Below are 27,571 nucleotides of genomic sequence, written 5' to 3'. Positions count from 1 at the left end.
TATGTATTTTGTGTTTGTACTACAGCTTTAATGTGTGCGTACCAACCGCACGAATTAATTCCTAGACCAAATATATATATAAATATAAATAATTCTGGGCCTGCCAGGAAAATGTATACACTCTATCATCCTGTATCAGGATACTGGCATTGACAATTGTTCTGAAATTTAAGTATGTTGTAATATGGTTTTTCGCTCAACAGATGTCGGTACTGTCAGCACAGTTAGTGAGGTAAGAAATTGGCAGGAGCACGCTTGACGTTCAAGCACTGTAAGTACGTTTTGAAGTGTTTTATCAGGTTTGGGAGTGCTATCGAAGTGAAGCGTCAGTGCAGAAGAGAGTTTGGTACTGAACCACCAACCCACCTATCAATGAAACGCACTGTTAAGTTTGAGGCGCATAGAACGACGAGCAGTCGTTGTAGCTACAGTGGCCAATGTATCAATGGAACCAATGCGCATGTCTCTGTAATCTTCTGGCGAAGGTTCTCGAGCGTCCCATCTGAAAACAATTGACAATGCCGAAAAACATACAACATACTTAAATATCAGGACGATTGTGAATGCAATATCCTGATACAGGACGACAGAGTGTATACATTTTTCTGGCATACCTTGTATAGATTTCTTCACACAAAAAGAATATTGTTCTTGCACCATTCATTCGCGTCGTCGGCAATTCAAAACCTGCTATGTGCATTTTGCAGAAGCGAAAAACAGTATCCTGGTTAGATTTTTCGCTTTATAAAAGTGATGTTATAAGTAATATTTGATGCTGCACGTAACTTGATATATTCTGAAGTTACTTGAGAAGGTATCAAGTTACGTGCAGCATCAAATAATACTTATAACATCACTTTTATAAAGCGAAAAATCTAACCAGGATACTGTTTTTCGCTTCTCCTGAAAAATGCACATAGCAGGTTTTGAATTGCCGACGACGATTTAATATTTACAAAATGCTACTAAATGAACTAACTGTTGCTTTAAGGAAATTTCATGTGACAAATTCGCGTGTCCAAATTTCAAACTAAGCACTGGAATTTCTGGCCTGAGGAAAAATCTGAAAATATATAATTGCATTTTGTCACTTCTTTATTATCTGAATTATTCATTATTATTAAAAATGCTTTGTAGTGAAGATTCTACATAACTGTATGGATATGCACAATTGAAATAAGAACTACAATACTTGTTTAACGCCAAGACGTTTTATTACACCTTCAAATTATACAAATCAGAGTCAAATTGGATTTACTTCTTATATCCAGTGCTGCGTCGTCGTCCGCGAGCTCGCTCGAATTTACGTCCCTTTGATCTGACGTAGGGTTTCGTGTGGCTGTGGGGAACTCCTGGGGCCAGGCCGAAGTGTTTGCATGCCTCGCGGGATTTCCTAGGACCTGAAAAACAACAAGTATGCGATTTTCATTCTATTAATCATTAAACAAAGATCATAGATCACACTTATTAACTTATTTACCAAGGAACAATTTATCATTGAAACATACCCACAATACTAGTCCAATTCAACTTCTAAAAAGACATCCTTATATCAAAGCGAAATCTTAACAATAACCCATTAGAATTTCAAAGATCTTGATCCAATAACATTAAAATATTTTACTTCGGTCATGAAATTGCTTTGAACAATATGGTAGATGTTCTTTCGAGTACGGTCACAATAAATCAGTAGATCCTATGAATAACACATCCACAAGAACATGGATTCGAAAAAAACACTTGATTTGTAACTGCTCAAATGAAGAGTCAATTTCCTCTTGCTTTACAGAAAAATTTCTTCCTAGAAATTTTCTAGGATCAACGATGAATCCAATTTTTCAATCAATGGGTTAAAAGTCCGTACTTAATGTCAATTTTGTATTTTCTAAACAAAAAATGTAAGAACTTCACTTTCTGTCCGTCATTCCTGTATAGTATTTGCCATCCTTGAAGTTTCAATTCCTTCAAGGAAAAAATTTCACCTATTACAAAACCTTATTTTCTACCACACAGGATTCAGAGGAAGTTTACCATGCTATTGTGCAACTTTCAAGACTTATGCTGAAATGGCATTCAAAAAATTATTACATATAACCAATAAAAAAATGGACATTCCTTTTCCCGGACAATCTAGAAAGTAGAGAGATTCAACACACAATATAAAGTTCACCAAGATTCTTTTGAAGAAAGAAAAAAACTCCGCTTACGGGTTTTGCAAAGAATATATTCATATAATAATATATTTCGACCTTCCAACCCCAAATCTTAGTTTAACCTGCGCTTCGAATACATATCCAACAATGTTCTGTAACTTGAACACAGAATCAATGAGTTGAGTTGATTTTGAGTTCAACGTCCCGTTCAGCAGCTAGGTTATATGAGACGTGGACCTACTGATTAACGTGGAATCCGAACCACATGAGCTCCCGCCAGGAATTGAACGCGGGCCTCCCACGCCAAAGGCGCGTACGCTAACCGCTTAGTCACGGAGGAGCTTGAACACAGAATCAAATATCCATTTATTAGAAGATTGAATTCAGAACAGCATTTTTGACTTACAGATGTACTCTTTACATTTCCTTCAATGATTTTACTTCTGAACTTCTGCCTTATATACCACACAAAAAAAGTATGAATCAAAATTAGAAGTTCCTTGAAATGAAGTAATGAAATCTTACATCTCACTTTGGAAGATCTCGTTACTACAATATCTAGGAATCATGTTTTCAGTATAAATATTTTTCAGTCATCATTATCTGACGAAAGATGAAGATTTAAAGCAACATCATTAAGCATGATTCTATTGGCAAAGCAGTTCTCGTGAGATAGAATATAGCCTTTATAGACCACTGCAAAATAAAACAAGCAGACATGTCTGTGTACACCACATACCGAATTTTACCAGGCCTAGGCCAACACTTAAAGATGAATTCAGGTTCGAAAATATTAAACGCTTTAGATTTGTCAAGCAGGTCATTTAACTTCATTTTAACGTTTTATTCTACGGACAGATTGGTATTTTGCACCCTGAGCATCACACTGAATAGAATATGAGGGGAAAAGATTTTTGATTGTCCACATCTAGAATCAACTAGATAAGATCACCTTCAACAAACTGGATGCTTAAAACTTATGACAATCTACATCCTGCCCCAAATCGGTGGTGGTCCTTTTAAGTAATTTAGATTTTGTATCTCGGGCGGACGGCCAAACATGGTAATTATATAAAGTGAATACTTAGTAAACGTTACAAAGGATGAGATTGAAGAAATTTATGTACAAAATTTTACAATGATCCATCATGGGCAGGTGTTTTCATTTGACTTGTATTACTTATACTAATTGCATTGTGCGAGTTGTGCGACCCTTCTTACACAAGACTTCAGGCTACCATAAACACAAGGAAACACATTTTCCCTCTATCACCCTTCTCTTAAAAGTCATTTGCTACAAAAAATTGTTGTCCTCGGTTCGAAAACCTATTATCTTCATACGTACTAACCATACGGCAATGAAGTATTGCAAGTTCTGAAACCGGACAACAAAGAAAACAAACTCCTTGTGCGTGTATGAAGAAAGAAAGAAAAAAAAAGGGAAAAAAACTAGCCGCTGAGTGTGTCGCATAACAAAGGGAATAGACATTAAGCACATATGATGTGATAGTATGAACCAAATGTAAAACAAATCTCAAGAATTTCTATTACCATTGTTATCACTTTACGTGTCTTGAGTGTCGTTAAGCGACATTTGTTCAAGTTTGTAATCGGAAAGACCATTTGTAAGACAATGCAGAATATGTACGTATATGACTGACTGATTTTGAGTTCAGTGTTCCTTTCGGCAGAGAGGATATTTAAGATGTGTATCTACAGCTTAATAGGATTCCAACTACATTGAAGTGTCGGGAATCGAACTCGGGTCTCCCATGCCAAAGGCACATACGCCCACCACGAGGTAGCTCATGTACATAAATGAAAATAGTAAAACTGGTGTGGCACCGACGGGGATGCTACGAGGTGCATTCAAGTGACATTTTAAAACTAACATTAACACACTCAAAGCCAGTCTGGATGATGGATACAGATCATAATTGTATTCTGCAACAATTAGTACCTTGCATAAGAACAGTGTTCTTTCCTGTTGGTGCCCTAACTGCCAACTGGTCGAATGTGATTATTTCTCCACCAGCCTTCAATATCCTTTCACGGGCTCTCTCAGACACACGAAGAGCACACACCTAAAAAAATACACAATGAGAAAACAACTATTAGCAACAGTAAGTAAGAGCGAAAGTAAGAAACAATTTCAGAAATTTATAACTATGTTCTCAGAACAGTGTGGCATCACAACATTCAGCCCCGAAAGATGGTAAAAATTAAAATATCATCATTCAACATAGTTATCTAATAGTAACAAATTACCACTTCATAAAGCCAGTATTCGTTAAGTCGTGTGTGCATGAATTAAATTTTTAAAAGAAAAAACGTGGAACTATAAAATTAAACTCATAAATACCAGTTAATAAATGAAATTGTACCAGCTCAGAATCAGAAGACCATTTCTCCCTCTAACTCAACAATATTTACGTACAGAATATATTTTTAAATTGAAAATGCACTGAAAAATTATTTTTTATATCTAAAAACCACTTCACATTTTCAAAACTCGCCACTTAATTAAAATAAATAAAACCAATTATATTTCTTAAATAGGTCATATTTTCATAACTGATAATTGAATAATAAAATAGCACAGCATCAGCAGATGACGCTGAGTTAAAGATAGCTCATGTGCTTTAACATACAGGCCGGGAACATGAGTGGTACGGAAGTACCAGTCATCAAACGTGTCACGATAACAGGGTTTAAAAAAAAAAAAAAAAAATCCACCTGGCCCCATATGGTTTTTTTCGCGTTTAATTTTTTTTTTCTCGAAATATGTCAATGTCTTTGGGGTGAAAGTGTTAAAATGTGATTTATATTTCAAGATTGTCACTGTCTCATTTTGCAACGATTTTCTATTCATTGGCGTTTTGAAAAAAATGCCTCTATTTTGAAATTTTACATTGGTTTGCCGGAAAAATCTATACAGCAAATTTAGAATGTATCGTGCTTTTACTCTCAAAATTTCAACTTAAAAAGAGTCCGAAAATTCTACCCTGTACGTGGACACCCACTAGTTTGAAAAATGGCCGCCATTTTGAAATTTTACGATGGATCACCGCCAACATACATACAGCTAATTTAGAGTGTCTCGTGCTTCCACTGAAAATTTCAACTTAAAAGACCTAAAGTTGTATCCTGTAGTGTGTGGTACAGGCAGACAAACGAACAAATGCAGATAGAGTCATCCCAGGAGCCTCAGTGACGTTCGCCAAATATGAATACCAAATATATTAATTTAAAACAATGACATAATTCATGATTTATAAAATAAATGTTTCAAAATGTCTTATATGAAATAAATATTTTTCAGCGTAAAATAAATGGTTTTATTGTTGAAGTTCACTTCCGATACTTTGTGCGTTCAAGTAAGGGAATTTCCCGAACACTTGTTGCAAGGCGGTTCTCCCGAAAATTAATTAAAAACAAAGATATAATTCATATTTTATAAAGTAATGTTTGAAAATGTATTAAATGAAATTAAATATCTTCCAGTGGAAAATAATTTTATTGTTGAATTATTCACTTCCGATGCTTTGTACGTTCAATTGTGGGAATTTTCGGAGCACTTCTTTGGCGACGGGTTTTCCCCGAAAATGCAACTTCTATTCCTGTACATCGAAACTTCCACTAGTATGGAAATTTGAATTCAGCACTTGAAACAGTAGCGTTACGTAGTCTTCGGAACTTCTTAAATTTGGCAAGAATTTTTAAGCTGTTGTTGGTGTTGATTCTACAGAATGCTTATCTGAAGAGTAGCAACAAATTACTGAACTAAACTATTGTTGGAAAACAACATTTATTGAGGAATATTTGTGTTACCATGAAACTTAAGAAATAATATTAATAGTTTTACTAATGCATTTACATATTTACTGGTAGTACCGGCACCTATGGCCTTAAACTGTCAAACGTATGAGGAATAACGTCCCTCGACGTCGCCAAGCACCTATTCAGGAAAAGTATTTTCTGGCTATAAACATAATACATTAATTTGTTTAATAATTATCTCAAGCTAGGGTAAGTCTTTTTATTATTATTATTATTATTCAATCAAAACTGTATAAGGTCTTAGTTAAATATTGTTTTATATCTTACCGTGAAAGCATCTAATTCGCTTAAAGAAAGTCCATAATCTGATAATCACTTTCAATGTGATCACGTTAGTTGTACTAATAATAAACTAACAAAAAGCTCAAAAACCCAGGTGGACCAACCCGAGAAAACCCGCCAGGTTGGGCAAACCCTGCAAGATAACGGCAGTGTTCAGTTGCCGTGACGTGATAGTCTGATGGACCCATAAACAATGCATTCATAGTCCAACTTTGGGCGAATTTAGGTACGATACAGTCGTAGAAGGATAATACAACCAGCACCCCAGGAAATATGGAACACTTTCAGAAGATTGAGTGCTCGTAGACAGCGATATTTTAGCTCTTGTAGGTGATACCCAAGGCAGCCGATCAAATGAAGGACCCGAAATCGAATGTTGTCAACAAAAGACAACGGTGTGTGGCCCAGATAAAGATCTCGATGATATTTGCATAAGCGACAAAAGTAGACAGTCTTATCGATGGAGAAAGTAAATCCAGTAGTCGTTATTAATGCAAAAGCCTATTCAGGGTGAGTTGTATATGTTTTATCAGCAAACACGGACATCACAACAGTGGCAATAAATTAGCAGGTCGCTCACAAACATTTTCATGAACATCTAGTATTTGTGTCAGCACCATTAACCGCCACAGGAAAGTGTCACACATACGAGACTGCTTTGTGGAACGCCAATTTCTTTCACAAAGAGCTCGGAGGGTGTGAATCTTAAACTGACTCGAAAGTATCGATCTCCAAGAAATGGCGCAGAAGGAAGCCTATACGGCCTCGTACTCCCCAAAGTAGCAGCTGACGTAAAATTCCATAACCTCACGTCGTGTCATAAGCTAAAAATGGTGATCAGGTGCTAACGATGGTCAAAACATCCTGGATCGCCTCAAGATGAACAAGATTATCTGTAGCGGACCGGAAGTTCCAGAAGCCAGAATGGAAACTGGAAAGGAAGGAGTTATAGTTGTCGCGAGGAGTCGTGAAGCTTGACCTAGATTTACCAATTTCACCACCCAAGAGAACGCGAGGGGTGTCCCGGTCGTCAACCTTACCCGTGTCTTCCCGTGCGCTATACAGAGAACATCTAAGTGTGCAGTGTTGTCGGATTGCCGCAAAGTTTTATTTTATTGTTATAGTTTTACGTTTTGCCATTATTACTGTTATCTCTGAATTCAAATAATTGTCAGTGTTCGTGCACTAGTTCTTCAAGTGCTTTTCTTTTTCGCTCGTCTGCCATGTCCTCTAAGTTTGGCAACGTTGTTGATGCACTTGTGCTGCTTCAAGAATCGTACCGAACTCTTCCAATGCATCTAACTAACTCTATGGCCTATGGAACCCGGAGGTTCAGTGCCGCGTTCACAAAAGCTCTCCACTGACTTCTATCCTTAGCTAATTGCACCCAGTTTCTACTTTGTATTCCTATCTCTGCGAGATCCATCTTAATATTATCCTCCCATCTGCGCCTAGGTCTTCCTAATGGTCGTTTTCCTATGGGTCTACCAGTCAAGACTTTGAAAGCGTTTCTACTTTCTTCCATTCTAGCTACATGACCTGCCCACCTAAGCCTCCTAGACTTCACGACCCTAACAATGTTGGGTAAACCGTATAAACCATGTAGTTCCTCGTTATGAAGCTTCCACCATTCTCCATTCTCGTTCCTCTTGGGTCCGAATATTCGTCTCAGGATCCTGTTCTCAAATACTTTCAGTCTATGTTCTTCCCTCAGAGTAAGCGACGTTTCGCAACCATACAGAACAACAGGCATGATTATCGTTTTATATATTTTAAGCTTCAAATTCCTCGACAGAATTCGCGACAACAAGAGATTTTGAACCGAATAGTAACACGAATTCCCTGCTTTTAGTCGACATTTAATTTCTTCGTGAATATGATTTTCGTCTGTTAATATTGATCCTAAATATTTGAAAGTATCCACTTTATCCAGCACGTGACAAAAAGCAGTTCTAACATTTATGTAGCGCTCAGGCTTCACGAGTCGTCGTAGTCACTAGTTACCAAATACCACACTCAGCGTGCACTTATCATTTATACAAATAACTTGCATAAGCAACTAGTTCAGGCAATTAGCCTATACCGAGATGGACGCAGCCGATCTCCCATCTAAGCCACAGAAGTGGTCGAAACCGAATGGAAAATTCTTACACAGGCAATCAACTAAGTCAAGTTTTACGATCTTCAACTGTCTATATGTCAACTATCTACCAGCGGCGGCTGGTACTATATGTTGCATGGTTGTGCAACCGGATATTTTTTTAATACTAAAAATATTTTTAAATATTAAAGTAGTGCATCAGTAAAAAATAAACCTTTGCTCTTGAGTGCAAAACAGTATTGATGCATTTCTTTTAAAAAATCAATTAAAAAACTGAAAGAAAGAGAGAGATTTACATTTCCAGTGGCAGCGAGCGCTGCCACTGGAAGTGGTAACATTGAGCATATGGCAGCGAGCTCCTATCTCTTAACATGGGAAAGTGGATTTATACTTGCATCGCTCCTATCTTCCCGTATTGGCGGCTTGCAGTTGCACGTTATTCCGCAACTGGTCAGCTTCTGTAATAGTTACGAATTCCTCCGCTTAGCAGCGCTTGACTCAATTGATAGAGTGAGGGAGATACAGACGCTTGGAAGAAAGAAGTTATTCACAAAACACAAACTCGCAAAGAACAAATATAAGTTTGGTGGTAATAGGGACAGATCCAGGCTGAAAGTTTGGGGGGCGGTCGTTCAAAGGTAAAAGGTTTTATTTAAAAAATCTTATTCTGGGGGGGGGGGGGTCCGATCGAGTCTCGAAGAAGGAAATGTCTTACCACTGGTCTAATTCCTAGCTCTGTGTCTTTCGTGCACATGATCTCGTGTTCGATTTCTGGCGGAGAGAATAAACTATTAATATCAAATCATCCACTTCCAATACTCATTGGTCTTCTTTAGCCTAATTTGCTGGAATGTTAAACTATTTTATTTTTATTTTCATTTTCGAAGGAAAACATCTTAGATTTCAGGCTTCTTTATACTAGAACAGCAGGCAAAAATACGTGGTTTCTGAAAATGGACATTTTGTACCGTATATTTATACAAAGAAATGCTATCAAAATGCATATTGTCGGAGGAGAGATGCGTTTCTGGACCCTAAAGAAAATAAAGCGGAAAATGTTTGCGGTAGCGACGCTTTGTATTCGGAAAACCTTGGCGAGCAGCATTTCAGATTTCAATGAAGTCATAGAAAAATTTGAAGCCCAAAAGAACGAAGAAAGATCATCCATTCTAAAATAATGCATAGTTTATATAATTAAATAATTTTGTTGCAATTTTCTTGCTTTTTTTTCTTTTTCTTCTTTTCGGATTAACGCCATCATTCATGGCTTACAGCACATGCTATATATTCGATTTATCTCTTGTTCAATAACATGAGTGTAGAGGTTTTGTATCAAATAGTGTATAAACGTACATTTGAAAAAAAAAAAAAAAAAAAAAAGGAAATAGCTTATATATTAAATCAATATTAGAGAAGTAATTTAATCAATAATATACAAATAGAGCTTGAAAGACTTTCCTCTTCATAGTTTTTTTTTTTTTTTTTGATAAGACAAGAATGCTGGGGGAGGTGAACACTTGCGCGTACCTAGATACCTTTGATATTGCAACATTGCAACCGGTGCTTGTACAGACCACGAACCGCTACTGCTATCTACCGTCAAGTACTCCTCCTGTCCGTCATTACAACACTTTATATAAAAGCTAATCAAGTTTCTTCGAATGGAATTCTTCTATATGTTCCTGGAGGCGTTAATTCTAAAATCTCCACTATTCAAGGTATGGTTGCTGTCCAATCGTTCATTCCACTTAAAACTATGACATACAAAGAATTAGATGACAAATTAGTTCAAAACTTACAATCTTTAGCATTTTTTCTATTCCTAACCCTCTATAGAAGAAAACAATTTTAATGAAAAATTAAAAATATATTCTTGTAAACGTACGGTTCAATTCAACTACCATGCCTCAATAATCCAATCAAATTTCTATTTCGGAATCAGAGCCGATCACAATGTTTCTTAACTGGATAAATCGAACGGCCTCTTTCACTCGAGTTTACACACTGGAGGGAAATGCATTAAAACTGTAGATCAAATATTAATTTCTGTTGTGGGCATCTACTATATACGGTGAATTTCACTGGCTAAAATCACCTTAAATACCAAATCCTCAAACCAAAATGACATAAGTGTAGTAACAAAATTTGCAAAAAGGAAGAACTGATTAGATGCTATAAATATAAGTACGTATCGTGTAAATAACTCATGTGAGAGCAGAACTACTAAAGTTCATTCAACGAACCTTCTGATCCTGATGTAAACATTGCAGAATGTTATTAGTCCGCCAGTCATCAGATGATTGGCTATCGCAGCGCTTCTTTCGAGAAGCACATGCTTGTATCCTTCCCGCACGCGACCATATTGTAAACTGTGATTCGCGCGTAAGATGGGTCAAAGCCACCTTCTACGCATGTGTATTCTCTTTTATTGCATTAATTCAATTTAGTTCTTAGATACAATGTTGTTTGTTATTTAACTGTAAGGAAACTGCATTTCTAATAATGAGCCTTAAAAGCAACAAAGACATTGAAAAACAGCTTACTTAACAATGGACTATTTTCTTCTGCCGCATGGATGTTCCAAGGCTCTTTAACCAATAAAATGAAACAATCACCACGTGTATTTGTTTACATGAGGTATTGAACGTTCCTTGAATAAACTTTACTACACCTGTACTTTAACCTTTTGAAGATAGGATTCCATTCGTAACTTAGCCTGCGGTATGGGTTTAAAAAAAAAAAAAAGTTTTCAAATTATCGTAAGACAAGCCCTCACAGGCGTAGACGACGAACCAAACTTGGGAACATTTTACTGACGATGCACGCGAAATGTAAACTGAAATTCTCTTTGGGGTATTCGTAATAATATATATATGCAGTTTGATCGCACACTCCTCCAAATAATGCGATTATATATCACTAGCCAGGGCTAGGATTTTTTTTTTTTTTTTTTAAAGGTTATTTTCATATGATAGAGCGTGTAGTGCCGAAACGTGAAACATTTTACGCAAAACTTTTTTTTTTTTTTGATCAGCGCAGGCTCCGAAGTACATAAGTTTCATTCGCTTCACGTATATTAGTTAAATATAATAGTTATTTCAAGCCTAAATTGACTATCACAAGAAGTATTTTTAATTAAGTAATTTATAGGAAAAACACACATCAGTTTAGGCGCTAAAGAGAGAAAAAAAAATCATGCTGAATAAATAAACTACTTTATTACAGGGTGGAAAAAAATCATGATTTTTTTCAAAAAAATCATTTTTGTTGATTTTTATGATTTAAATCGATTTTTTTGATTTAAATCAAAACTTTTTCATCGTATGATACAAGTCGCGAACTGAAGAAAAAACATTAGAAATTAGTATTAAATGTTAATTATGTCATTTAAGTGAAAGTATTGGGTTTTAATTTTGAATTAAATCCCAATCGTTAACCTATTTCAATCCCAAACAATGTTTCTTAAGCATTAAGGAAAAAGTACAGCAATGTATATCAACATGACTCTTTTCTTTTCACGAAAGTTACTGATATTTGGCAGGGGCATATTTTTAAACAATTGGAACTAGCTAGCGGTACGAAATACATATAAAGTACATATATTTCGCCTAAAATTAACTAACTCACTCTATGACCTATGGAACCCGGAGGTTCAGTGCCGCGTTCACAAAAGCTCTCCACTGACTTCTATCCTTAGCTAATTGCATCCAGTTTCTGCTTTGTATTCCTATCTCTGCGAGATCCATCATAATATTATCCTCCCATCTGCGCCTATGTCTTCCTAATGGTCGTTTTCCTATGGGTCTTCCAGTCAAGACTTTGAAAGCGTCTCTACTTTCATCCATTCTAGCTACATGACCCGCCCACCTAAGCCTCCTAGACTTCACGACCCTAACAATGTTGGGTAAACCGTATAAACTATGTAGTTCCTCGTTATGAAGTTTCCGCCATTCCCCATTCTCGTTCCTCTTGGGTCCGAATATTCTTCTCAGGATCCTGTTCTCAAATACTTTCAGTCTATGTTCTTCCCTCAGAGTAAGCGACCATGTTTCACAACCATACAGAACAACAGGCATGATTATCGTTTTATATATTTTAAGCTTCAGATTCCTCGACAGAATTCGCGACAACAAGAGATTTTGAACCGAATAGTAACACGAATTCCCTACTTTTAGTCGACATTTAATTTCTTCGTGAATATGATTTTCGTCTGTTAATATTGATCCTAAATATTTGAAAGTATCCACTTTATCAAAAGTATTATTTAATATTTTAACGCCTCCACAATTTGCCGTATTACGGTCCCGACGCACTTCCATGTATTTAGTTTTCTCTGCATTTACTTCTAAACCCATGTCCCTGCAAGCGTTTAATAATATCTCTGCATTTATTTCTACTGTTCTCCTATCATCCCCTATTAAATTTACATCATCAGCATATGCCATAACCTGGTGAATGCCGTTCAACTTTAGGCCCTGGTTGCTATCTTTGATTTTCCTTATGGCGCATTCCAGCACAAAGTTAAATAATAATGGCGACAACGCATCTCCTTGTTTCAGGCCATTTTCGACGTGGAAGCTCGTGGACAAAAATTTTCCTATCCGGACTTTACTTTGGGATTCACTTACACATATCTTAATTAATCTAATTAGCTTTCTCGGTATTCCAAGTTCTGTAAGAACGTTGTATAATGTTTCTCTCCTAACCGAGTCGTAAGCCTTTCTAAAATCAATAAATAGTTGATGTACCGGGGTATTGTATTCCCACTTCTTTTCGAGTATTTGGCGAATGGTAAATATTTGGTCGATAGTTGATCGATTTCGTCTAAATCCGCACTGATAATCTCCAATAATTTCATCTGCGTATGGGGTCAATCTTGCTAACAATATTTGAAAGTATTTTATAGGATGTTGACAGAAGAGAAATGCCTCGATAATTATTACAGTCAGTTTTGTCGCCTTTCTTGTGAATTGGAACAATGATTGATTCTTTCCATTCTTGTGGCAATTCTTCCTTGTTCCAGATAAGGAGAATGAGTTTGTGTATCTTGTTCCACAATTTTTCGCCACCAGCTAAAATTAACTCAGCCGGAATTTCATCTACACCCGGAGATTTATGTTTCTTCAATTTCTTTATAGCGGCTTCCACTTCTATTCGATTGGGTTCTGGAATATACGGTTCTGCGGTGTGTATCTCCTTTTTTCCACGCACATTAGTTTTTGGCTGCGTGTTCAGCAAATCGTCAAAGAAATCTTTCCATCTATTTAAGAGGCTATCCGTATCGGTGAGAACTGTTCCGTCAGATTTCTTTAATATATTAGCACGAGGTTGATAGCCTTTCTTAAATTCGCTGATCCCCTTATACATGTCCCGAATATTTTTATTTTTACTATTATCTTCAAGTTCCTTAATTTTAGCTTTCAAAAAATCCAGTTTCTTTGTTCTAAAAGTTTTGGAAGTTTCCCGCCTGATATCTGCGAAATTTTGTGTAGTTGTTTCATTCGGATTTTGTAGCCACCGTAATTTTGCCTGTTTTCTCTTCTCTGCTAGTTTAATGCATTCTTGGTCGAACCATGGTTTGTTCCTACGTATTTCCGCGTGTCCCAATTTTTCTATTGCTGAACTTTTAATGCTATCTCTAATTTCAATCCAAGTATCCTCAACACTAGTGCACTCCGAGTCTTCTAAAACCGCGAATCTATTCGAAACTTCAATCTGGTATTCCTCTCTTACCTGGCTCTCTTCTAATTTCTTTAAATTAAATCTCTCCGTTTTCGGACATTGAATATTACCTTTATTCAACGATAATCTCTCCCGTATTATCGCTACTACCAGGTAGTGATCAGTGTCACAATCAGCCCCTCTAAACGACCGGACGTCAATTATGCTAGATTGTCTTCTTCTATCTACTAAAACGTGATCAATTTGATTATGTGTTTTTCCGTCTGGTGATGTCCAAGTGTATTTATGAACGTCGCGATGTGGGAATTTTGTACTCTTCACGATTAGGTTTTTGGATGTTGCAAAGTTCACGAGTCTAACACCGTTGTCATTACTTTCCTTATGCAAACTTTCGTTCCCTATAATCGGTTTGAAAATATCCTCTCGTCCTACCTTCGCATTGAAATCCCCTAATAGAATCTTCATATGGTATCGCGGGAGTTGGTCAAATATCCGTTCCACTTCTTCGTAAAAACTATCTTTTATATCGTCACCCTTATCTTCAGTTGGAGCATGTACATTTAAAACAATAATATCACACCACCGTCCCTTAAGAGTAATAAAAGAAAGTCTGTCAGTAACAAATTCAACCCGTTTAATTGCTGGTAATATTCGTTTGTGAATGAAAAACCCTGTTCCTAACTGGTGATTTTTATTTCCTTCCCCGTAAAAGAACGTAAAATTTCCGGAATTCTCAGATCCATTTCCTTCCCACCTAACTTCCTGAACTCCTACTAAGTCCATCCTGTATTTCTCTAACTCACTCGTTACAGATTTTAACGCGCCTGCCCTATAAAGACTTCTAATATTCCATGTTCCAAATCTCATGTCCATTTTCTTTTGCTGATGTCGTGCCAAGTTATCAGTCCTTGTCCGAGGCTTTTGTGAATGTTTCTGAACAAGTACCTTTTTTTACAGGATGAGGGTGTTAGCCTTACCCAAACCCCCAAGCTGGAGGACCACTCCTAGTCGTCTGTCCGCGACTGCTTATTCAGTATATTCGCAGCTAACCTCTATATCTAGAGGCCTTCTCCTCGATCCGCAACCTGAGGACGCGCCATGCCGTGGTGACAGGAACCCACGTTACACGGACTTCTATCCTTAGTCAACTGAATCCAGTTTCTATTTTGTATTCTTATTTCTGCGAGATCCATCTTAATATTGCCTTCCCATGTGCGACTAGGTCGTTTACCGGTTGGACTTCCAGTTAAAACTTTGAAAGCGTTCCTACTTTCTTCCATTCTTGCTACAGTCCTGCCCACCTGAACCTCCAAGATTTGATGACCCTAACAATGTTTGGTGAATGGTATAAATTATGCAGTTTCTCATCATGAAGTTTTCGCCATTTCTCATTTCCGTTCCTTTTGGTTCCGAATATTCGTTTCAGGATTTTATTCTCAAATACTTTCAGTCTGCGTTCTTCCCTCAGCATAAGCGACCATGTTTCACAACCATACAGCACAACAGGCATAATTATCGTTTTATATATTTTAAAGCTACAAATTCCTCGACACAATTCGCGATAATAAGAGATTTTGAACTGAATAATAACACGAATTCCCTGCAGGAATTCCAAAATAAAAAATCGAGATGATCAGTTCCAGAAGAAGAAACACTTGTGATTGTTAAAAATATGCTTTATGTGACGTGAAAAACAGTTCAAATGCGAGTTGTTGCTGTGCATTTAAGACATAGCAGGCACGTTTTTATACTTTTCTGTTGGCTATTTTATTTCCTCTTACAATTTTTCCTGCACAGGCGCGGCAAATTTTCTGCGATCACATCGCAGATCGCGACATGTTCTGCAATGGGGTCAAGTATCCACTTTATCAAAAATATTATTCGATATTTTAAAGCATCCAAAATTTGTCGTATTACGATCCCGAGGAACTTTATGTATTTAGTACATAAATTTCGCCCAAAATTTTAAAATTAATTTTTTGTTTCGGAGAGGGGATCGAACCCTCTAAATACGCCCCTATTATCTGGAAACAAACAAATAGACATGAACACAAAAGAGCTTTCATCTTAAATGTCCATGGTGATTTCCCCGTTGGAACAGAAATTTTAAAACCCTGTGTTACAAAGAGAAGAAAGCAGGGTTCACCCGTAACCCGTTCAAACGGGATTTTCCGTGATAGTTCCCACATGATACTAGTTTCATGCTGTGCTTACATACATTTGAGTCTCACTGTATTATGATTATTATCTTCCATAATCGGAATACCAGAAGAGAAACGGAATTTTACTTACTTTCACTTTAAATTAATTCATTTCGGAATTTGATTTAAATCAACGATTTTTATTTAAAAAATCAAGTGATTTAAATCTTGATTAAAATCGTGATTTAAATCAGACTGATTTAAATAATCCACCCTGCTTTATTATATAGGATGCATATTCTGTACTTACTAAAATTGTACTTACCCCAAAACTCCCGAATTATACTTCAATTATACACATTTGATTCATCGCCAGTTTTATACAATATCGACTAGTGCACAGAAAAAGAACACATATAGAAGGGAACCTACGGTTATGATATACAGAGAATCTGAGAAACGTTCAGTCGAGGCAAACTACTAAAACTAATACAAAAACTAACGATTTTTCTTTTGCCCGTTTTTCGTAAGTGGAAAGAGATGAAATGTAACTTACCACAATAACAGATGTTATTGTACACCCGAAAATACGAATGGAAGAATTTTCAGTGTTGCCATCCATAGAAATTACAGTGTGGCCAGAATACAAATTACCCAAAACTCTAGGTTAAGGCAGCGACTATTAAAATTACTTCCTGTTTATTACAAAATAAATAGAAATAATATTTAAAAAGTAGTTAACAAGGAACAAAGACAACATGTCATCAATTACCATTGAGTTCATTTCTCTAGTCTTTACCTTAACTTAGATTTTTGGGTAATTCATATTCTGGTCACACTGCAATTTCTATGCATAGCAACACTGAAAATTCTATCAATTCGTATTTTCGGGTGTAGAATAACACTATCTATTATTGTGGTAAGTTACATTTCATTATCTCTTTTCACTTACGAAAAACGGGCAAAAGAAAGATGGTTAGCTTTTGTATCATTTTTTGTAGTCTACCCTCTTAATTACAATATGGAAATTTTGGAGTACGTACCGTTTTAACAAACAAATATTGTAACAGCTTTGAATGCTTCTCGAATCTGGCACACAGTGCATGTAATACCCTACGGTACACTGTTAACGGTTAATGCGAAGTTACAAGATGTTTTGATCATGAAATATTACGCACCAAATTTTATTCTATAAAATGTGTATTTTATTTTCAATATCCTATCTTCTGGTAAAGTTTGAAAATTACTACATTATACGGTATTAACATACATCATAAACATACTTACTGTCAGTTTTGGAACTTCCCAAACTCTCGTGTCATCTGTAACTGTGCCTACAACTACTGCTATTTTGCCCTCTCGTCCGGGTTTCTTCATAAACCTCGTCACTCGAGCAAGCGAAATTGGCGCACGATTGATTCTTGACATAAACAATCGCTTTAAGATTATTTTATTATATTTTGCCTTAGTTCTTCTGGCAAGAAATCTATATAACTGGAAAAAAAGAAAAAAAAAGTGTAAGAAGTAACTGTCTATTTGTCTAGAATAAGCGTTCACATACATAGTACTCAGAACACTTCACTTCTAGTATTTAGCACAGATTATTAATACGTAACTGGAATAACCAAGTTTTCAGATATATAAAAATCATCAGCATCTTCAGCCCCGAAAGATGGTGATAAAATAAGTATCATCACTAAACATGGTTATTTTCGTAATAATAAACTAAACCTTTACACAAATTGTGGTATGTGCTTTTCAACATAACAGCAAAAAGAGAACTGGTTCATGCCAGGTAAATTGTATCATTGAGACATGCAACTTTTATTTCTCATTGGGAAACTACGCTCCCTTTACAAATTACAGAAGTTTAATATTCTAAAAACAGAAGTGAGTTGTCAGTTCCGATTTCAACAGGTGGATAAGGGAGACAGAACTTACTCTTCAGATGCTAAATCAATATCAGAAAACAATTTCTCGTTCTCGCAGAGTTTTTGTCCTATAACACTCTTCCCAAAGATTTTTGTAAACGGTTTTCCCTGAGATAAGTTACCTATTTCCCTGACACTTTTTCCATTTTTTCATAGTCGCATTAGCTTAATTATACCCTGGGCGGTGAACGATTATTTCTGACAGCTTTGCACAAGGCCACGACGAGCGAGCAGAAGAAGCAGGTCAACCAACCTCAGGCTCAATCTGTCGCGTCTCCATGGTAACCATCGCACATTGCCAAACTTTCACTCACCCCCTCTCACCCTCAACGAGGAAGCAAACGATTCTTCCCTTGCGCAAGAAGCACATGGCAACACTGCACTCCTCAGTCGTCCTCGCGAGCTGAGCTGTCAGAAATCATTGTTCCCCGGCCAAGGTATAAATATCTAAACTAAAGACAGGACACTAACTTCCTATAAAATAGGCCGGCCTAGACAACATGTGTGACCAATAAATAATCTGTCTATCGTGATAAGGAATTATACTTGAACATACAGACTATCAGTTGTTGAAAATGAAATGTTTCAATTTAACGTCCTTCGGGTTATGATCTTTTAGGCTAAGGCAGACTATGAGTCAAGCTAGTGAATTTTGGAATTGGTGGAATGAGAGAGTGGAACGAAACATGAGTACCCTGAGTACCCACGGGCACGATGTTGTCCACCACAAAATTACTTGGCCGGGATCGAACCAGAGACTCCACGCACCAGAGAGAAGCGCTCTACAATTGAGTCACGTGCCCCTTTTCCTTATCAGCTGTTGAAAATGAAAAATGAATTCTTTGAGTTTTACATCCCACGGTCATGCCAAAGGAGACGGTGATTATGAGAAATTTATGAAATGGTGGAATGAAGAAAGTGGGAGGAAACGGGAGAACCCCGAGAAAACCCACGCACACGGTTTGTCCACCACAAAGTTCACTTGGCGGGGGCTGGGATCGAATCCGGGACCCCAAGCGCTCTACCACTGAGCCACCGCTTATCAACTGTTGAGTTTCACGATCTAACTATAAACACTGCCCTTAGATTGATAAAATTGACATGTAACCTCTGAGAAAGTATACTCTTTGAATCTAAAAAAGGAATAACCAAAAGCGGTACATCTATGTTGGAGTTACGCATGCGCATCAACAGTATGTCTATTAAAATTCCAAAATGAAATTTCGTGACCTTTCCATAACCAAACCATAAAATTTCCAAACATTCAAAAACTAATAACAGTACCTATATTCTTTAGCACTTCTATTCTTTAACAGCTGAAGAAAATCTCAAGAGCGAATTTATGTGCGATTTAGGCCGAATTTTCATGCATGAGATAGAACCGTGCTTTGCTTGCGATTTGATAACGTCGAAAGTCGACTACAGACATTATGACTGTGGATTTTGACGTTTTATAGAACAAAATTTTCCAGTCTCTACTTATATTTGCACAGATTAAAAAAAAAAAAAAAAAAAGTAACTTTCGTGACCGATACACCCCTGATGAACATAATGAAGTCAGTTAATTACGATGCTAACACTATCAACCGTTGAAAAATTACGTGGTTTAACTCCGATAACTATCATCAGACCCTTATGAAATTTACGAGACCACCGCAAGAACCTACTTTTTAAAACAAAAAAATAAATAAATAAATAAACGAAACTGGTGGATTTATGTCAAAATTATGTGTGATAATACGCACAATTAATGAATGAAATGTCAGCCTCTGAGAAGTTTCATGAACTAGATTCGAAGACCATAATTAGATTCTCATGAAACTTCTGGAACAAGCGTAAAAGAATATTCTTTAAATAAACAAAATTAAATTTAAAAAAGTACAAATTGCCGCACCTATGTCGACAGTTATACTTGAACACGAACAACATATATAGAAACAGGTCTAATTTACATTTTCTTTCAAGTGTTAAAAAGATATACTTAACTCAGTTCAGAAGATCAGACGCCACAGAGATTCAAGATGCTGTAGCTTAACGATTTCAGAGTTATAAACCTAATCACAAAGCATGAAACAACACACGTTGGTATAACTTAATGCATCTGTAGTAGGGAGTTAAAAAAAAAAAAAAAAAAATCCATACATGAAAACCAAAACCAAGGTAACAAGAATAATAAACTCAAAAAACTATGTAATCATTCAGTAACAAATTCCGAACTGCGAATTATCATCTACCACACTTTATTAATACCTTGCCAATAGGGTGCAGGTATAATCTGTAGGACCATACATGAACTTCTGACCTTTTTCTTCAGGTAATGTACTCTTAGTATTTTTCGGAGCAGATTAATTTTCGGAGGATTAAACCGCTCGAACTACAATGTGCAGACATATACCGCAGAATAATTTTTGTCATTAGTTGTTGTAATGCCAAAAATTGCAAACTGTTGCAATACTGCCAAATGTAGCAATAGACAGCGTCATTAATATACAAAATCAGATTTATTAAAATTTACACTTTTCTTCAAATTCACTAATACTATAAATATAATTCACAAGAAATACTTTTTCAAATCGCCATTGTAACGCCATGAAAATGACAGTGCAAAAAACATCAACATCTAAGAGACTAAAATCAAGATATGTATCTAACCCGAGTAGGCGTAGAGTCAAGCAAATGGTCAAGCAAGCGCGGGTTAGTGCGTAGGGAATAGGCGAGTTAGCAACTGTGGGTATGCATGTAAGCGAAGATAGTGGGAACACACTACGCTCCTCATGTTATAGATCCTTTACCTGTCGTGCAGCTTTACCTTTCAAATCATGACATAGGAATTAATTTCATCACGTCTTCTCTATGGGCTATTACGTACTAAAAGCACGGTCTAGATTAAATTTTACTATTAGGGATATCACAGGTAAGATCCCTCACATATTTAGATTACTTATATATTCGTCCTCCGAAATATTTGGTCTAGGAATTAATTCGTGCGGGTGGACAAGAGATGGCGCAACGAACGGAGCGTCCCACAGTTCCGTGTATCCACACATGTGTTGCAAACCCCTGTCATCGCGTATCGTTCGTAGTATAGGGCAGTGGATTAAAGCGTCAACAACACCAGTTTGTAGTTAAGTGAACATGGCGCAATTTGTGCCTGATAAAGTGTTTTTGCGGGGTGTCCTGCTGCATTACTTTAACATGCAGAAAAGTGCGACTGACAGTCATCGTATTTTGGTGGAAGTGTATGGTGACCATGCTCTAGCTGAGCGAACGTGTCAGAAGTGGTTTGCACGGTTTAGAAGTGGTGATTTCGGCTTGGCAGAACAAGAGCGAGCTGGACAGCCAAAAAAATTTCAAGACGAAGAATTGACAGCATTGCTCGAGCAGGATTCGTGTCAAACGCAGGAACAACTTGCAGCAGCATTAGGCGTTGATCAAACAACAGTCTCCAAACGCTTGAAAGCCATGGGAATGATTCAAAAGATGTCACATTGGGTTCCACATGAATTGAAAGACAGAGACGTTGAAAGACGAAAAACCATTTGCGAATTGCTGCTTCAACGACAGAGCAGAAAGGGGTTTCTGCATCGAATTATTACGGGTGATGAGAAGTGGATCCATTACGAGAACCCTAAACGAAAAAAGGCCTGGGTGAAACCAGGTGAACCAGGTCCATCACAACCAAAACGAGATATTCACTGTGCAAAGGTTATGCTGTGCATATGGTGGGATATGAAAGGTGTGGTGTACTATGAGCTGCTGCAACCGGGTAAAACTATGAATGGAGAACGTTATCGACGACAATTAATGCGTTTGAAGCAATCTCTGGCCAGAACACGACCAGAATGGGAGAACAGACATGATAAACTTATTGTTCAACATGATAACGCTCGCCCACATGTCGCAAAACCGGTCAAAACCTATTTAGAAAATGTCGGATGGGAAGTTTTACCCCACCCGCCGTATTCACCAGACGGTGCTCCTTCGGACTACTACTTGTTCGATTGCATGAACAACGATTTGATTGGACAGCGGTTTACTTCTTCAGAAGATATCGAAACATGGGTCTCTGACTGGATCGCTTCCAAGGATGAGGACTTCTTTCGCCACGGAACCCGTACATTGCCTGACAGATGGGCGAAAGTGGTGGCTAGCGATGGACAATATTTTTCTTAAGGTATTTATGTATTTTGTGTTTGTACTACAGCTTCAATGTGTGCGTACCAACCGCACGAATTAATTCCTAGACCAAATAACATTAAATATTTATTCTGCAAATTAAATACAAGCTATGTTATAAAAGGACCAGCACCCTCAATAGTACAAGGATCAATGAAAATAAAAAATAAATAAATAAATGAAAGCCGTTCCGCTACAGCAGACATACGACTTTTCAGTGGAGATTTATTGTACGAATCTACACAAATTCATTGCACATATGCTTCCTTTTCAGTAAATATCTCTACAGTACCTTAATCATTTTTAGAGTGTTGATTTGCTTTCCTTGCTGCAAATTGAGTTTAGGAGGGCTTCAGTATACTTATGCCATAAAAGATATTGTGCAAAAACCACTAACCGCAGTAGGGGGCACACGTGGGGGTGCGTACGTAAGAAGCACGGATCAGCGACGGTGGAAATAAAGAATAGCAAAATAATATATAACATAAAACATTTACGTGTTGGATTATATATTTGTACGTTATTATGGACATTACAGGTAATATTCCAATGTTCTTTTCCTCTAAGTTCTAAAAGAACACGTCAAATTACTTAACGTAAATTTTAAACATATGATTCCGCATCTTACTGTGATTAATGCCCAGTTTTTGAAGAAAGAAAAAAAAATACACCTGGGGATATGAACTTTTTCGGGTTTAATAGGTTTTTTTTTTTTTTTTTTTTTCTTTTCGAAATATTTCAATGTCTTTGGGGGTAAAAGTGTTAAAAAATGTGATTTATATTTCAAGATTGTAATTGTCACACAACTTGCAACAATTTTCTATTCACTACTGCTTTTAAAACATTGCCGCCATTTTGAAATTTTATATTGGATCGCCGAGAAAATGCATACAGGAAATTTAGAATGTCTCGTGCTTCTACCCTGAAAATTTCAAAATAAATGAAATTAATATTTTCCAGCGTAAAATAGTTTTACTGCTGAAATATACACTTCCGATGCTTTTTACATTCCAATGAAGTATCTTTTGAGTTTCACGTCCGGAGAAGGTATGATGAAAAATGAATGAATGGGAAGAAACGGGAAAGTCCCGAGGAAACCCCACGCACAAGGTGTTTGTCTACCACAAAGTCCACTTGGCACGAGACGGGGTCGAACCAGGGACTCCATGTATCAGAGGAGAGATATTTTACTCCAGATAAGATATAATCCAACATTAATTTATTCTATAATTATCCCAAGCCAAGTTATTTTTATTCACTCAATGCATTCAGAACTTTATAAAATTGTTTTGAATGTTGTTGTATACCTTAACGTGAAAGAATGTAATTCGCCTAAGTCCAAAATCTGATATTAAACACAAAAAACAATGTGATGACCTTAGTTGTATAAACAAAGTTGTAATAAGATATGAGCAAAAAGCTCAAAAACCTAGCGTTTTTTTTTTTTGGGGGGGGGGGAAGCTGGGCCATGTTAACGCTTAGCTCATGGATGAATCATGTGCTTGACAGGTCACATTTTGATTAATGCATTTCTATGTATAGTTTATTCAAGGAACGTTCAGTACCTCATGTAAACAAATACACGTGGTGACTTTCATTTTATTGGTTAAAGAGCCTTAGTACATCCATGCGGCAGAAGAAAATAGTCCATTGTTAAATAAGCTGTATTTCAACCCTTTTTGTTGGTTATAAGGCTCATTACCAGATATACAATCTCCTTAAAACTAAGTAACAGGAACAACACCATATCTAAGAACTAAATTGAATTAAAGCAATAAAGGAGAATACGCATGCGTAGAAAGTGAGTCAAAGCCACCTTACGTGCAAATCACAGTTTACAATATGGCCGCGTGCGAGGAATATGTAAAACATGGACAGGGTACAATCACGTGCTTCTCGAAAGAAGTGCTGACCGATAGCCAATCATCCGATGACTAGCGCAGTAATACCATTCTGCAAGGGTTACATCAGGATCAGGTCCATTGAATGAACTGTAGATATGCATTTCGCAGTTAAGACCACAACACATTTAATCATTTACGCACGGGTCTATTAAAATATTAGATCAACACCCGGAAGTGGCGGCCCCGAAATACAAAATGTACGGAGAAATCAACAAGATCAGACGAAATGTCAGCACGAGAGCAACAAAAAAAGGTTATCAGTGCACGGTGATTAATTAGGAAGAAAACCGAAGTTAACTTATGGACAATATGAGTGCGTATTAATGCAATATTTGGTGAACAGGTAATAAAGCATAACATGGAAGTATTTCAAAACCAATCTCTTAACCTACGACGTGTATGTTAGACAAACGAGGCATTATTTGCATACATTGTCTTAAAAGCCTTTTCTCAACTTCCTCAGAAATAAATTCAGAACGGAAACTAATAAAAGACGAGTTGCATGTTAACAAAATGGGCTAAAATGGATCAAAAATTTGCGTGCTATCCCAATGTACAGAGGGGCATAAGTTTGTGAAATCTACGGAGAAACAGGTTATTTGATTTTACAATAGGATTGTACAAGTAATCAAATTATATCGGCTCTTACCTCTTACATGTATACTAAAATAAAAATGAAATGTATTTTTTAACATGTAACACTAAATACGATAGGCATAATGAAGACAAGTGCAACGTAGAAGCAGTATACAAAGTGTTCATGAAAAAGTGGCAAAACTGTGCCATACAGAAGTCATGTTTTGTGGCATAGCGTGTAAATTGTTTCCCACTATCCTTGGTTATGTGCTCATGCGCGCGCTTCCTTAGGACGCAACCTTGCTGCGTTCCTGCCCTGACTCGGTTAGATAGCTTTCGTGGTCTTGAATGAACACCTAGCACAAGTTGTTTTAATTAGTGTTTTATGTATTGCAGTTTTCATGCAATAAGTTCACGCGCTGTAGTTATACTCAATCGTCCTTAACTTCTCTCTTATGACCGCGTTTCCTGCCAAAAGAATCTCAAATTTTCATGAATATAAGTATTCCCTTGTGTGGCAACCTAGTGCAGGAAAAGTATTTTCGTATGCATTTTGTAATTTTTCATGTCTTGGAGGCATGTTTGATACGAGATTCCGCCCCTAACTTCCCTCTGAAAGTGTATTATAGTAGGATATTCTTCATAGAGCTGAGTGAAGACATGAGAATTTAAGAATATGTTATTTCTGAATAGTGCGCAGTTTGCAACACTTGTAGTAGTTGGAAGGTACTAATTTTGCGAATACCATACAGACGAAAACTTATCCAATGAAAAGAAAGAAAGCATGAAATATTCGTGATTAACAGTTACGAATTGTATATCAAAATAATAAACACCAATACAACGTTGAAAACACGTCCATGAAGTGCTAATCCGGGACAGCAGTCGGTGCAGAATAACTACTGATCCATGTATTTGTAAAACTTACGGAACAAATTTCTAATAGTATTTTAATAGATCAGTACGTAAATAATCTAAATAAGCTGCGCTCTTATTTCTGAGACGCGCATCTACGTGCAAACATTAATAAAAGTCTATCTTGTTAGATACGAACTCACCCATAATACAGCTATTAAGTACAGTAAAGTGATGTAGTTTAAGTCAGCGTACTAGCTCATAATGCGCAGGTAGATCTATATAAGTGTCAGAGTTAAGGGATCCAAATAATCATGAAATTTATGTAAATAAAGTGTTGTTACTTTGGAACACAAACATGTAAGCACTGAAATCATGCCGGGATATTACCTATAACGTCTTTAATACAGTAAAAATGCATAATACGGGTTCACTCGGGCAGACGGCTCTACCAAAAACAAAATTTCAGTCAGTGGATATCATATTGAAACATGTTTTGAATGGTAATGAACGTATTCTAAGTGTAACTATTTACTGAAGCGGAAGGCGGAGGAGTACAAGGGCGCTAAAAAGATGGAAATAAACAGCGGAAATATTCTGTTCGTGTTAGCAATAGACGTTTGCGATGCATGTAATACAATATACGATTCTATTACAAAAAATTGTGCGATAAAGAGCGTAATATTATCGTGGTTTATGCATTAGCTCCTCATTTAGTGCATGATGTGCAATAAGAAACTGGAAAATGCAATAAATTTGGTAAAGCCGTCTGCTCGAGTAATGACCATAATTCAACAGGTAAGGTGCTTTTTCTATGCAACAGTGCTTTTTGTACGGCTCTGCTGTGTATACCAACCTTCGCTGACGCGCCTGATCCCTACGGACGCACTACCTCATTGACGCTCGGGTCCCCTTACTACGCTCCTGCCTGACTCGGTTAGATAGCATAGTGCTTTTAGTGGCAACCAAATACAAGCTGGTTAGTATCTTCTGCACAATAATTCTTATTCTACACGTACATTGAAGCCCTCCTAAAGTGCATCTATATAGGGGAATGCAATTCCACATCCTAAAAATAATCGGAGAGTCGATTTATTGAAAAAGTATATGTGCAATGAATTCATGTATGGATCCGTACAGTGATTCTGACCCCGTCGTCTGCGAAAATTCAGCCAAAATATTATTAGCCGTAAGATTAATCGGCACCGATTTATCGTTCCTTATCTGTCGTATGCACATGTAACTGCGATTAAATTTGCACTAAAAGCAACAAAAAATTAATGATGCAATTAAACTAGCACTATTCACCTTATTATGTATTAGTTTAATTTTTTATTCACTCACACACTGATCATGTCTTGAGACGTATAATTATTAACATACCTTTACTAGTAACCGAAGATAGACATCCTGGGATTTAGGCTCTCGCCTCACGACCTTTCGGTCCCATTTGTGGTTAATATCTATACCCTACAAAGACATAAAATACGAATATCAGTAAATTTCTCATAACATAACAAGCTATAAATATTATTAGTTGATTATAAGAATACGATGTAATTGGATTAATTTACTTAGAAAACACACGACCACTCACCATTTTTTACCACGCATAACAAATCCACCGGAAGAAAGAAGACTGCCTTTCACTGTTGTCAGGTCTATACGATTCTTTACATCCAGGAAGCCCAGGAACTTTATAACATATTCATCACAATAATTATATAAATCAAGGAGATTTCGGTGTAAAATGGTGGGGCCACCTACACTAAATCTGGAAGTGATAGAGAATTCTTATTACATAAGGAATGTTCAATTCTTATTACATATATAAATGAATTGGAGTGATTAGGGGCCTTATCGCTCATTCCATGAAAGTTTTCGTAAGCGTGACGCAAATTCTGCTAAGTAGCATGCAATAAATACACTT

At 36.8% G+C, this 27,571-nt stretch overlaps 1 protein-coding gene across 1 annotated transcript; it reads right to left on the bottom strand.

The window, feature by feature from the left end:
- Positions 1–1,191: 1,191 nt before the first annotated feature.
- Positions 1,192–27,363, bottom strand: RpL18 (ribosomal protein L18). The gene is made up of 5 exons (XM_081753979.1): positions 27,239–27,363; positions 27,025–27,111; positions 17,487–17,693; positions 4,114–4,237; positions 1,192–1,400 (listed from the first exon to the last, which is right to left on the bottom strand). Exons 1-5 carry the CDS (start codon positions 27,239–27,241, stop codon positions 1,255–1,257), a joined length of 567 nt encoding a protein of 188 aa, XP_081610105.1. The 5' UTR covers positions 27,242–27,363; the 3' UTR covers positions 1,192–1,254.
- Positions 27,364–27,571: the final 208 nt, after the last annotated feature.

Source organism: Thermobia domestica, chromosome 3 (assembly GCF_964235325.1).
Source record: "Thermobia domestica chromosome 3, izTheDome1.hap1.1, whole genome shotgun sequence".
Lineage (NCBI taxonomy): Eukaryota > Metazoa > Arthropoda > Insecta > Zygentoma > Lepismatidae > Thermobia > Thermobia domestica.
Note: the sequence above shows the minus strand (reverse complement) of the source record. Positions and strands in the feature narration are given on the sequence as shown.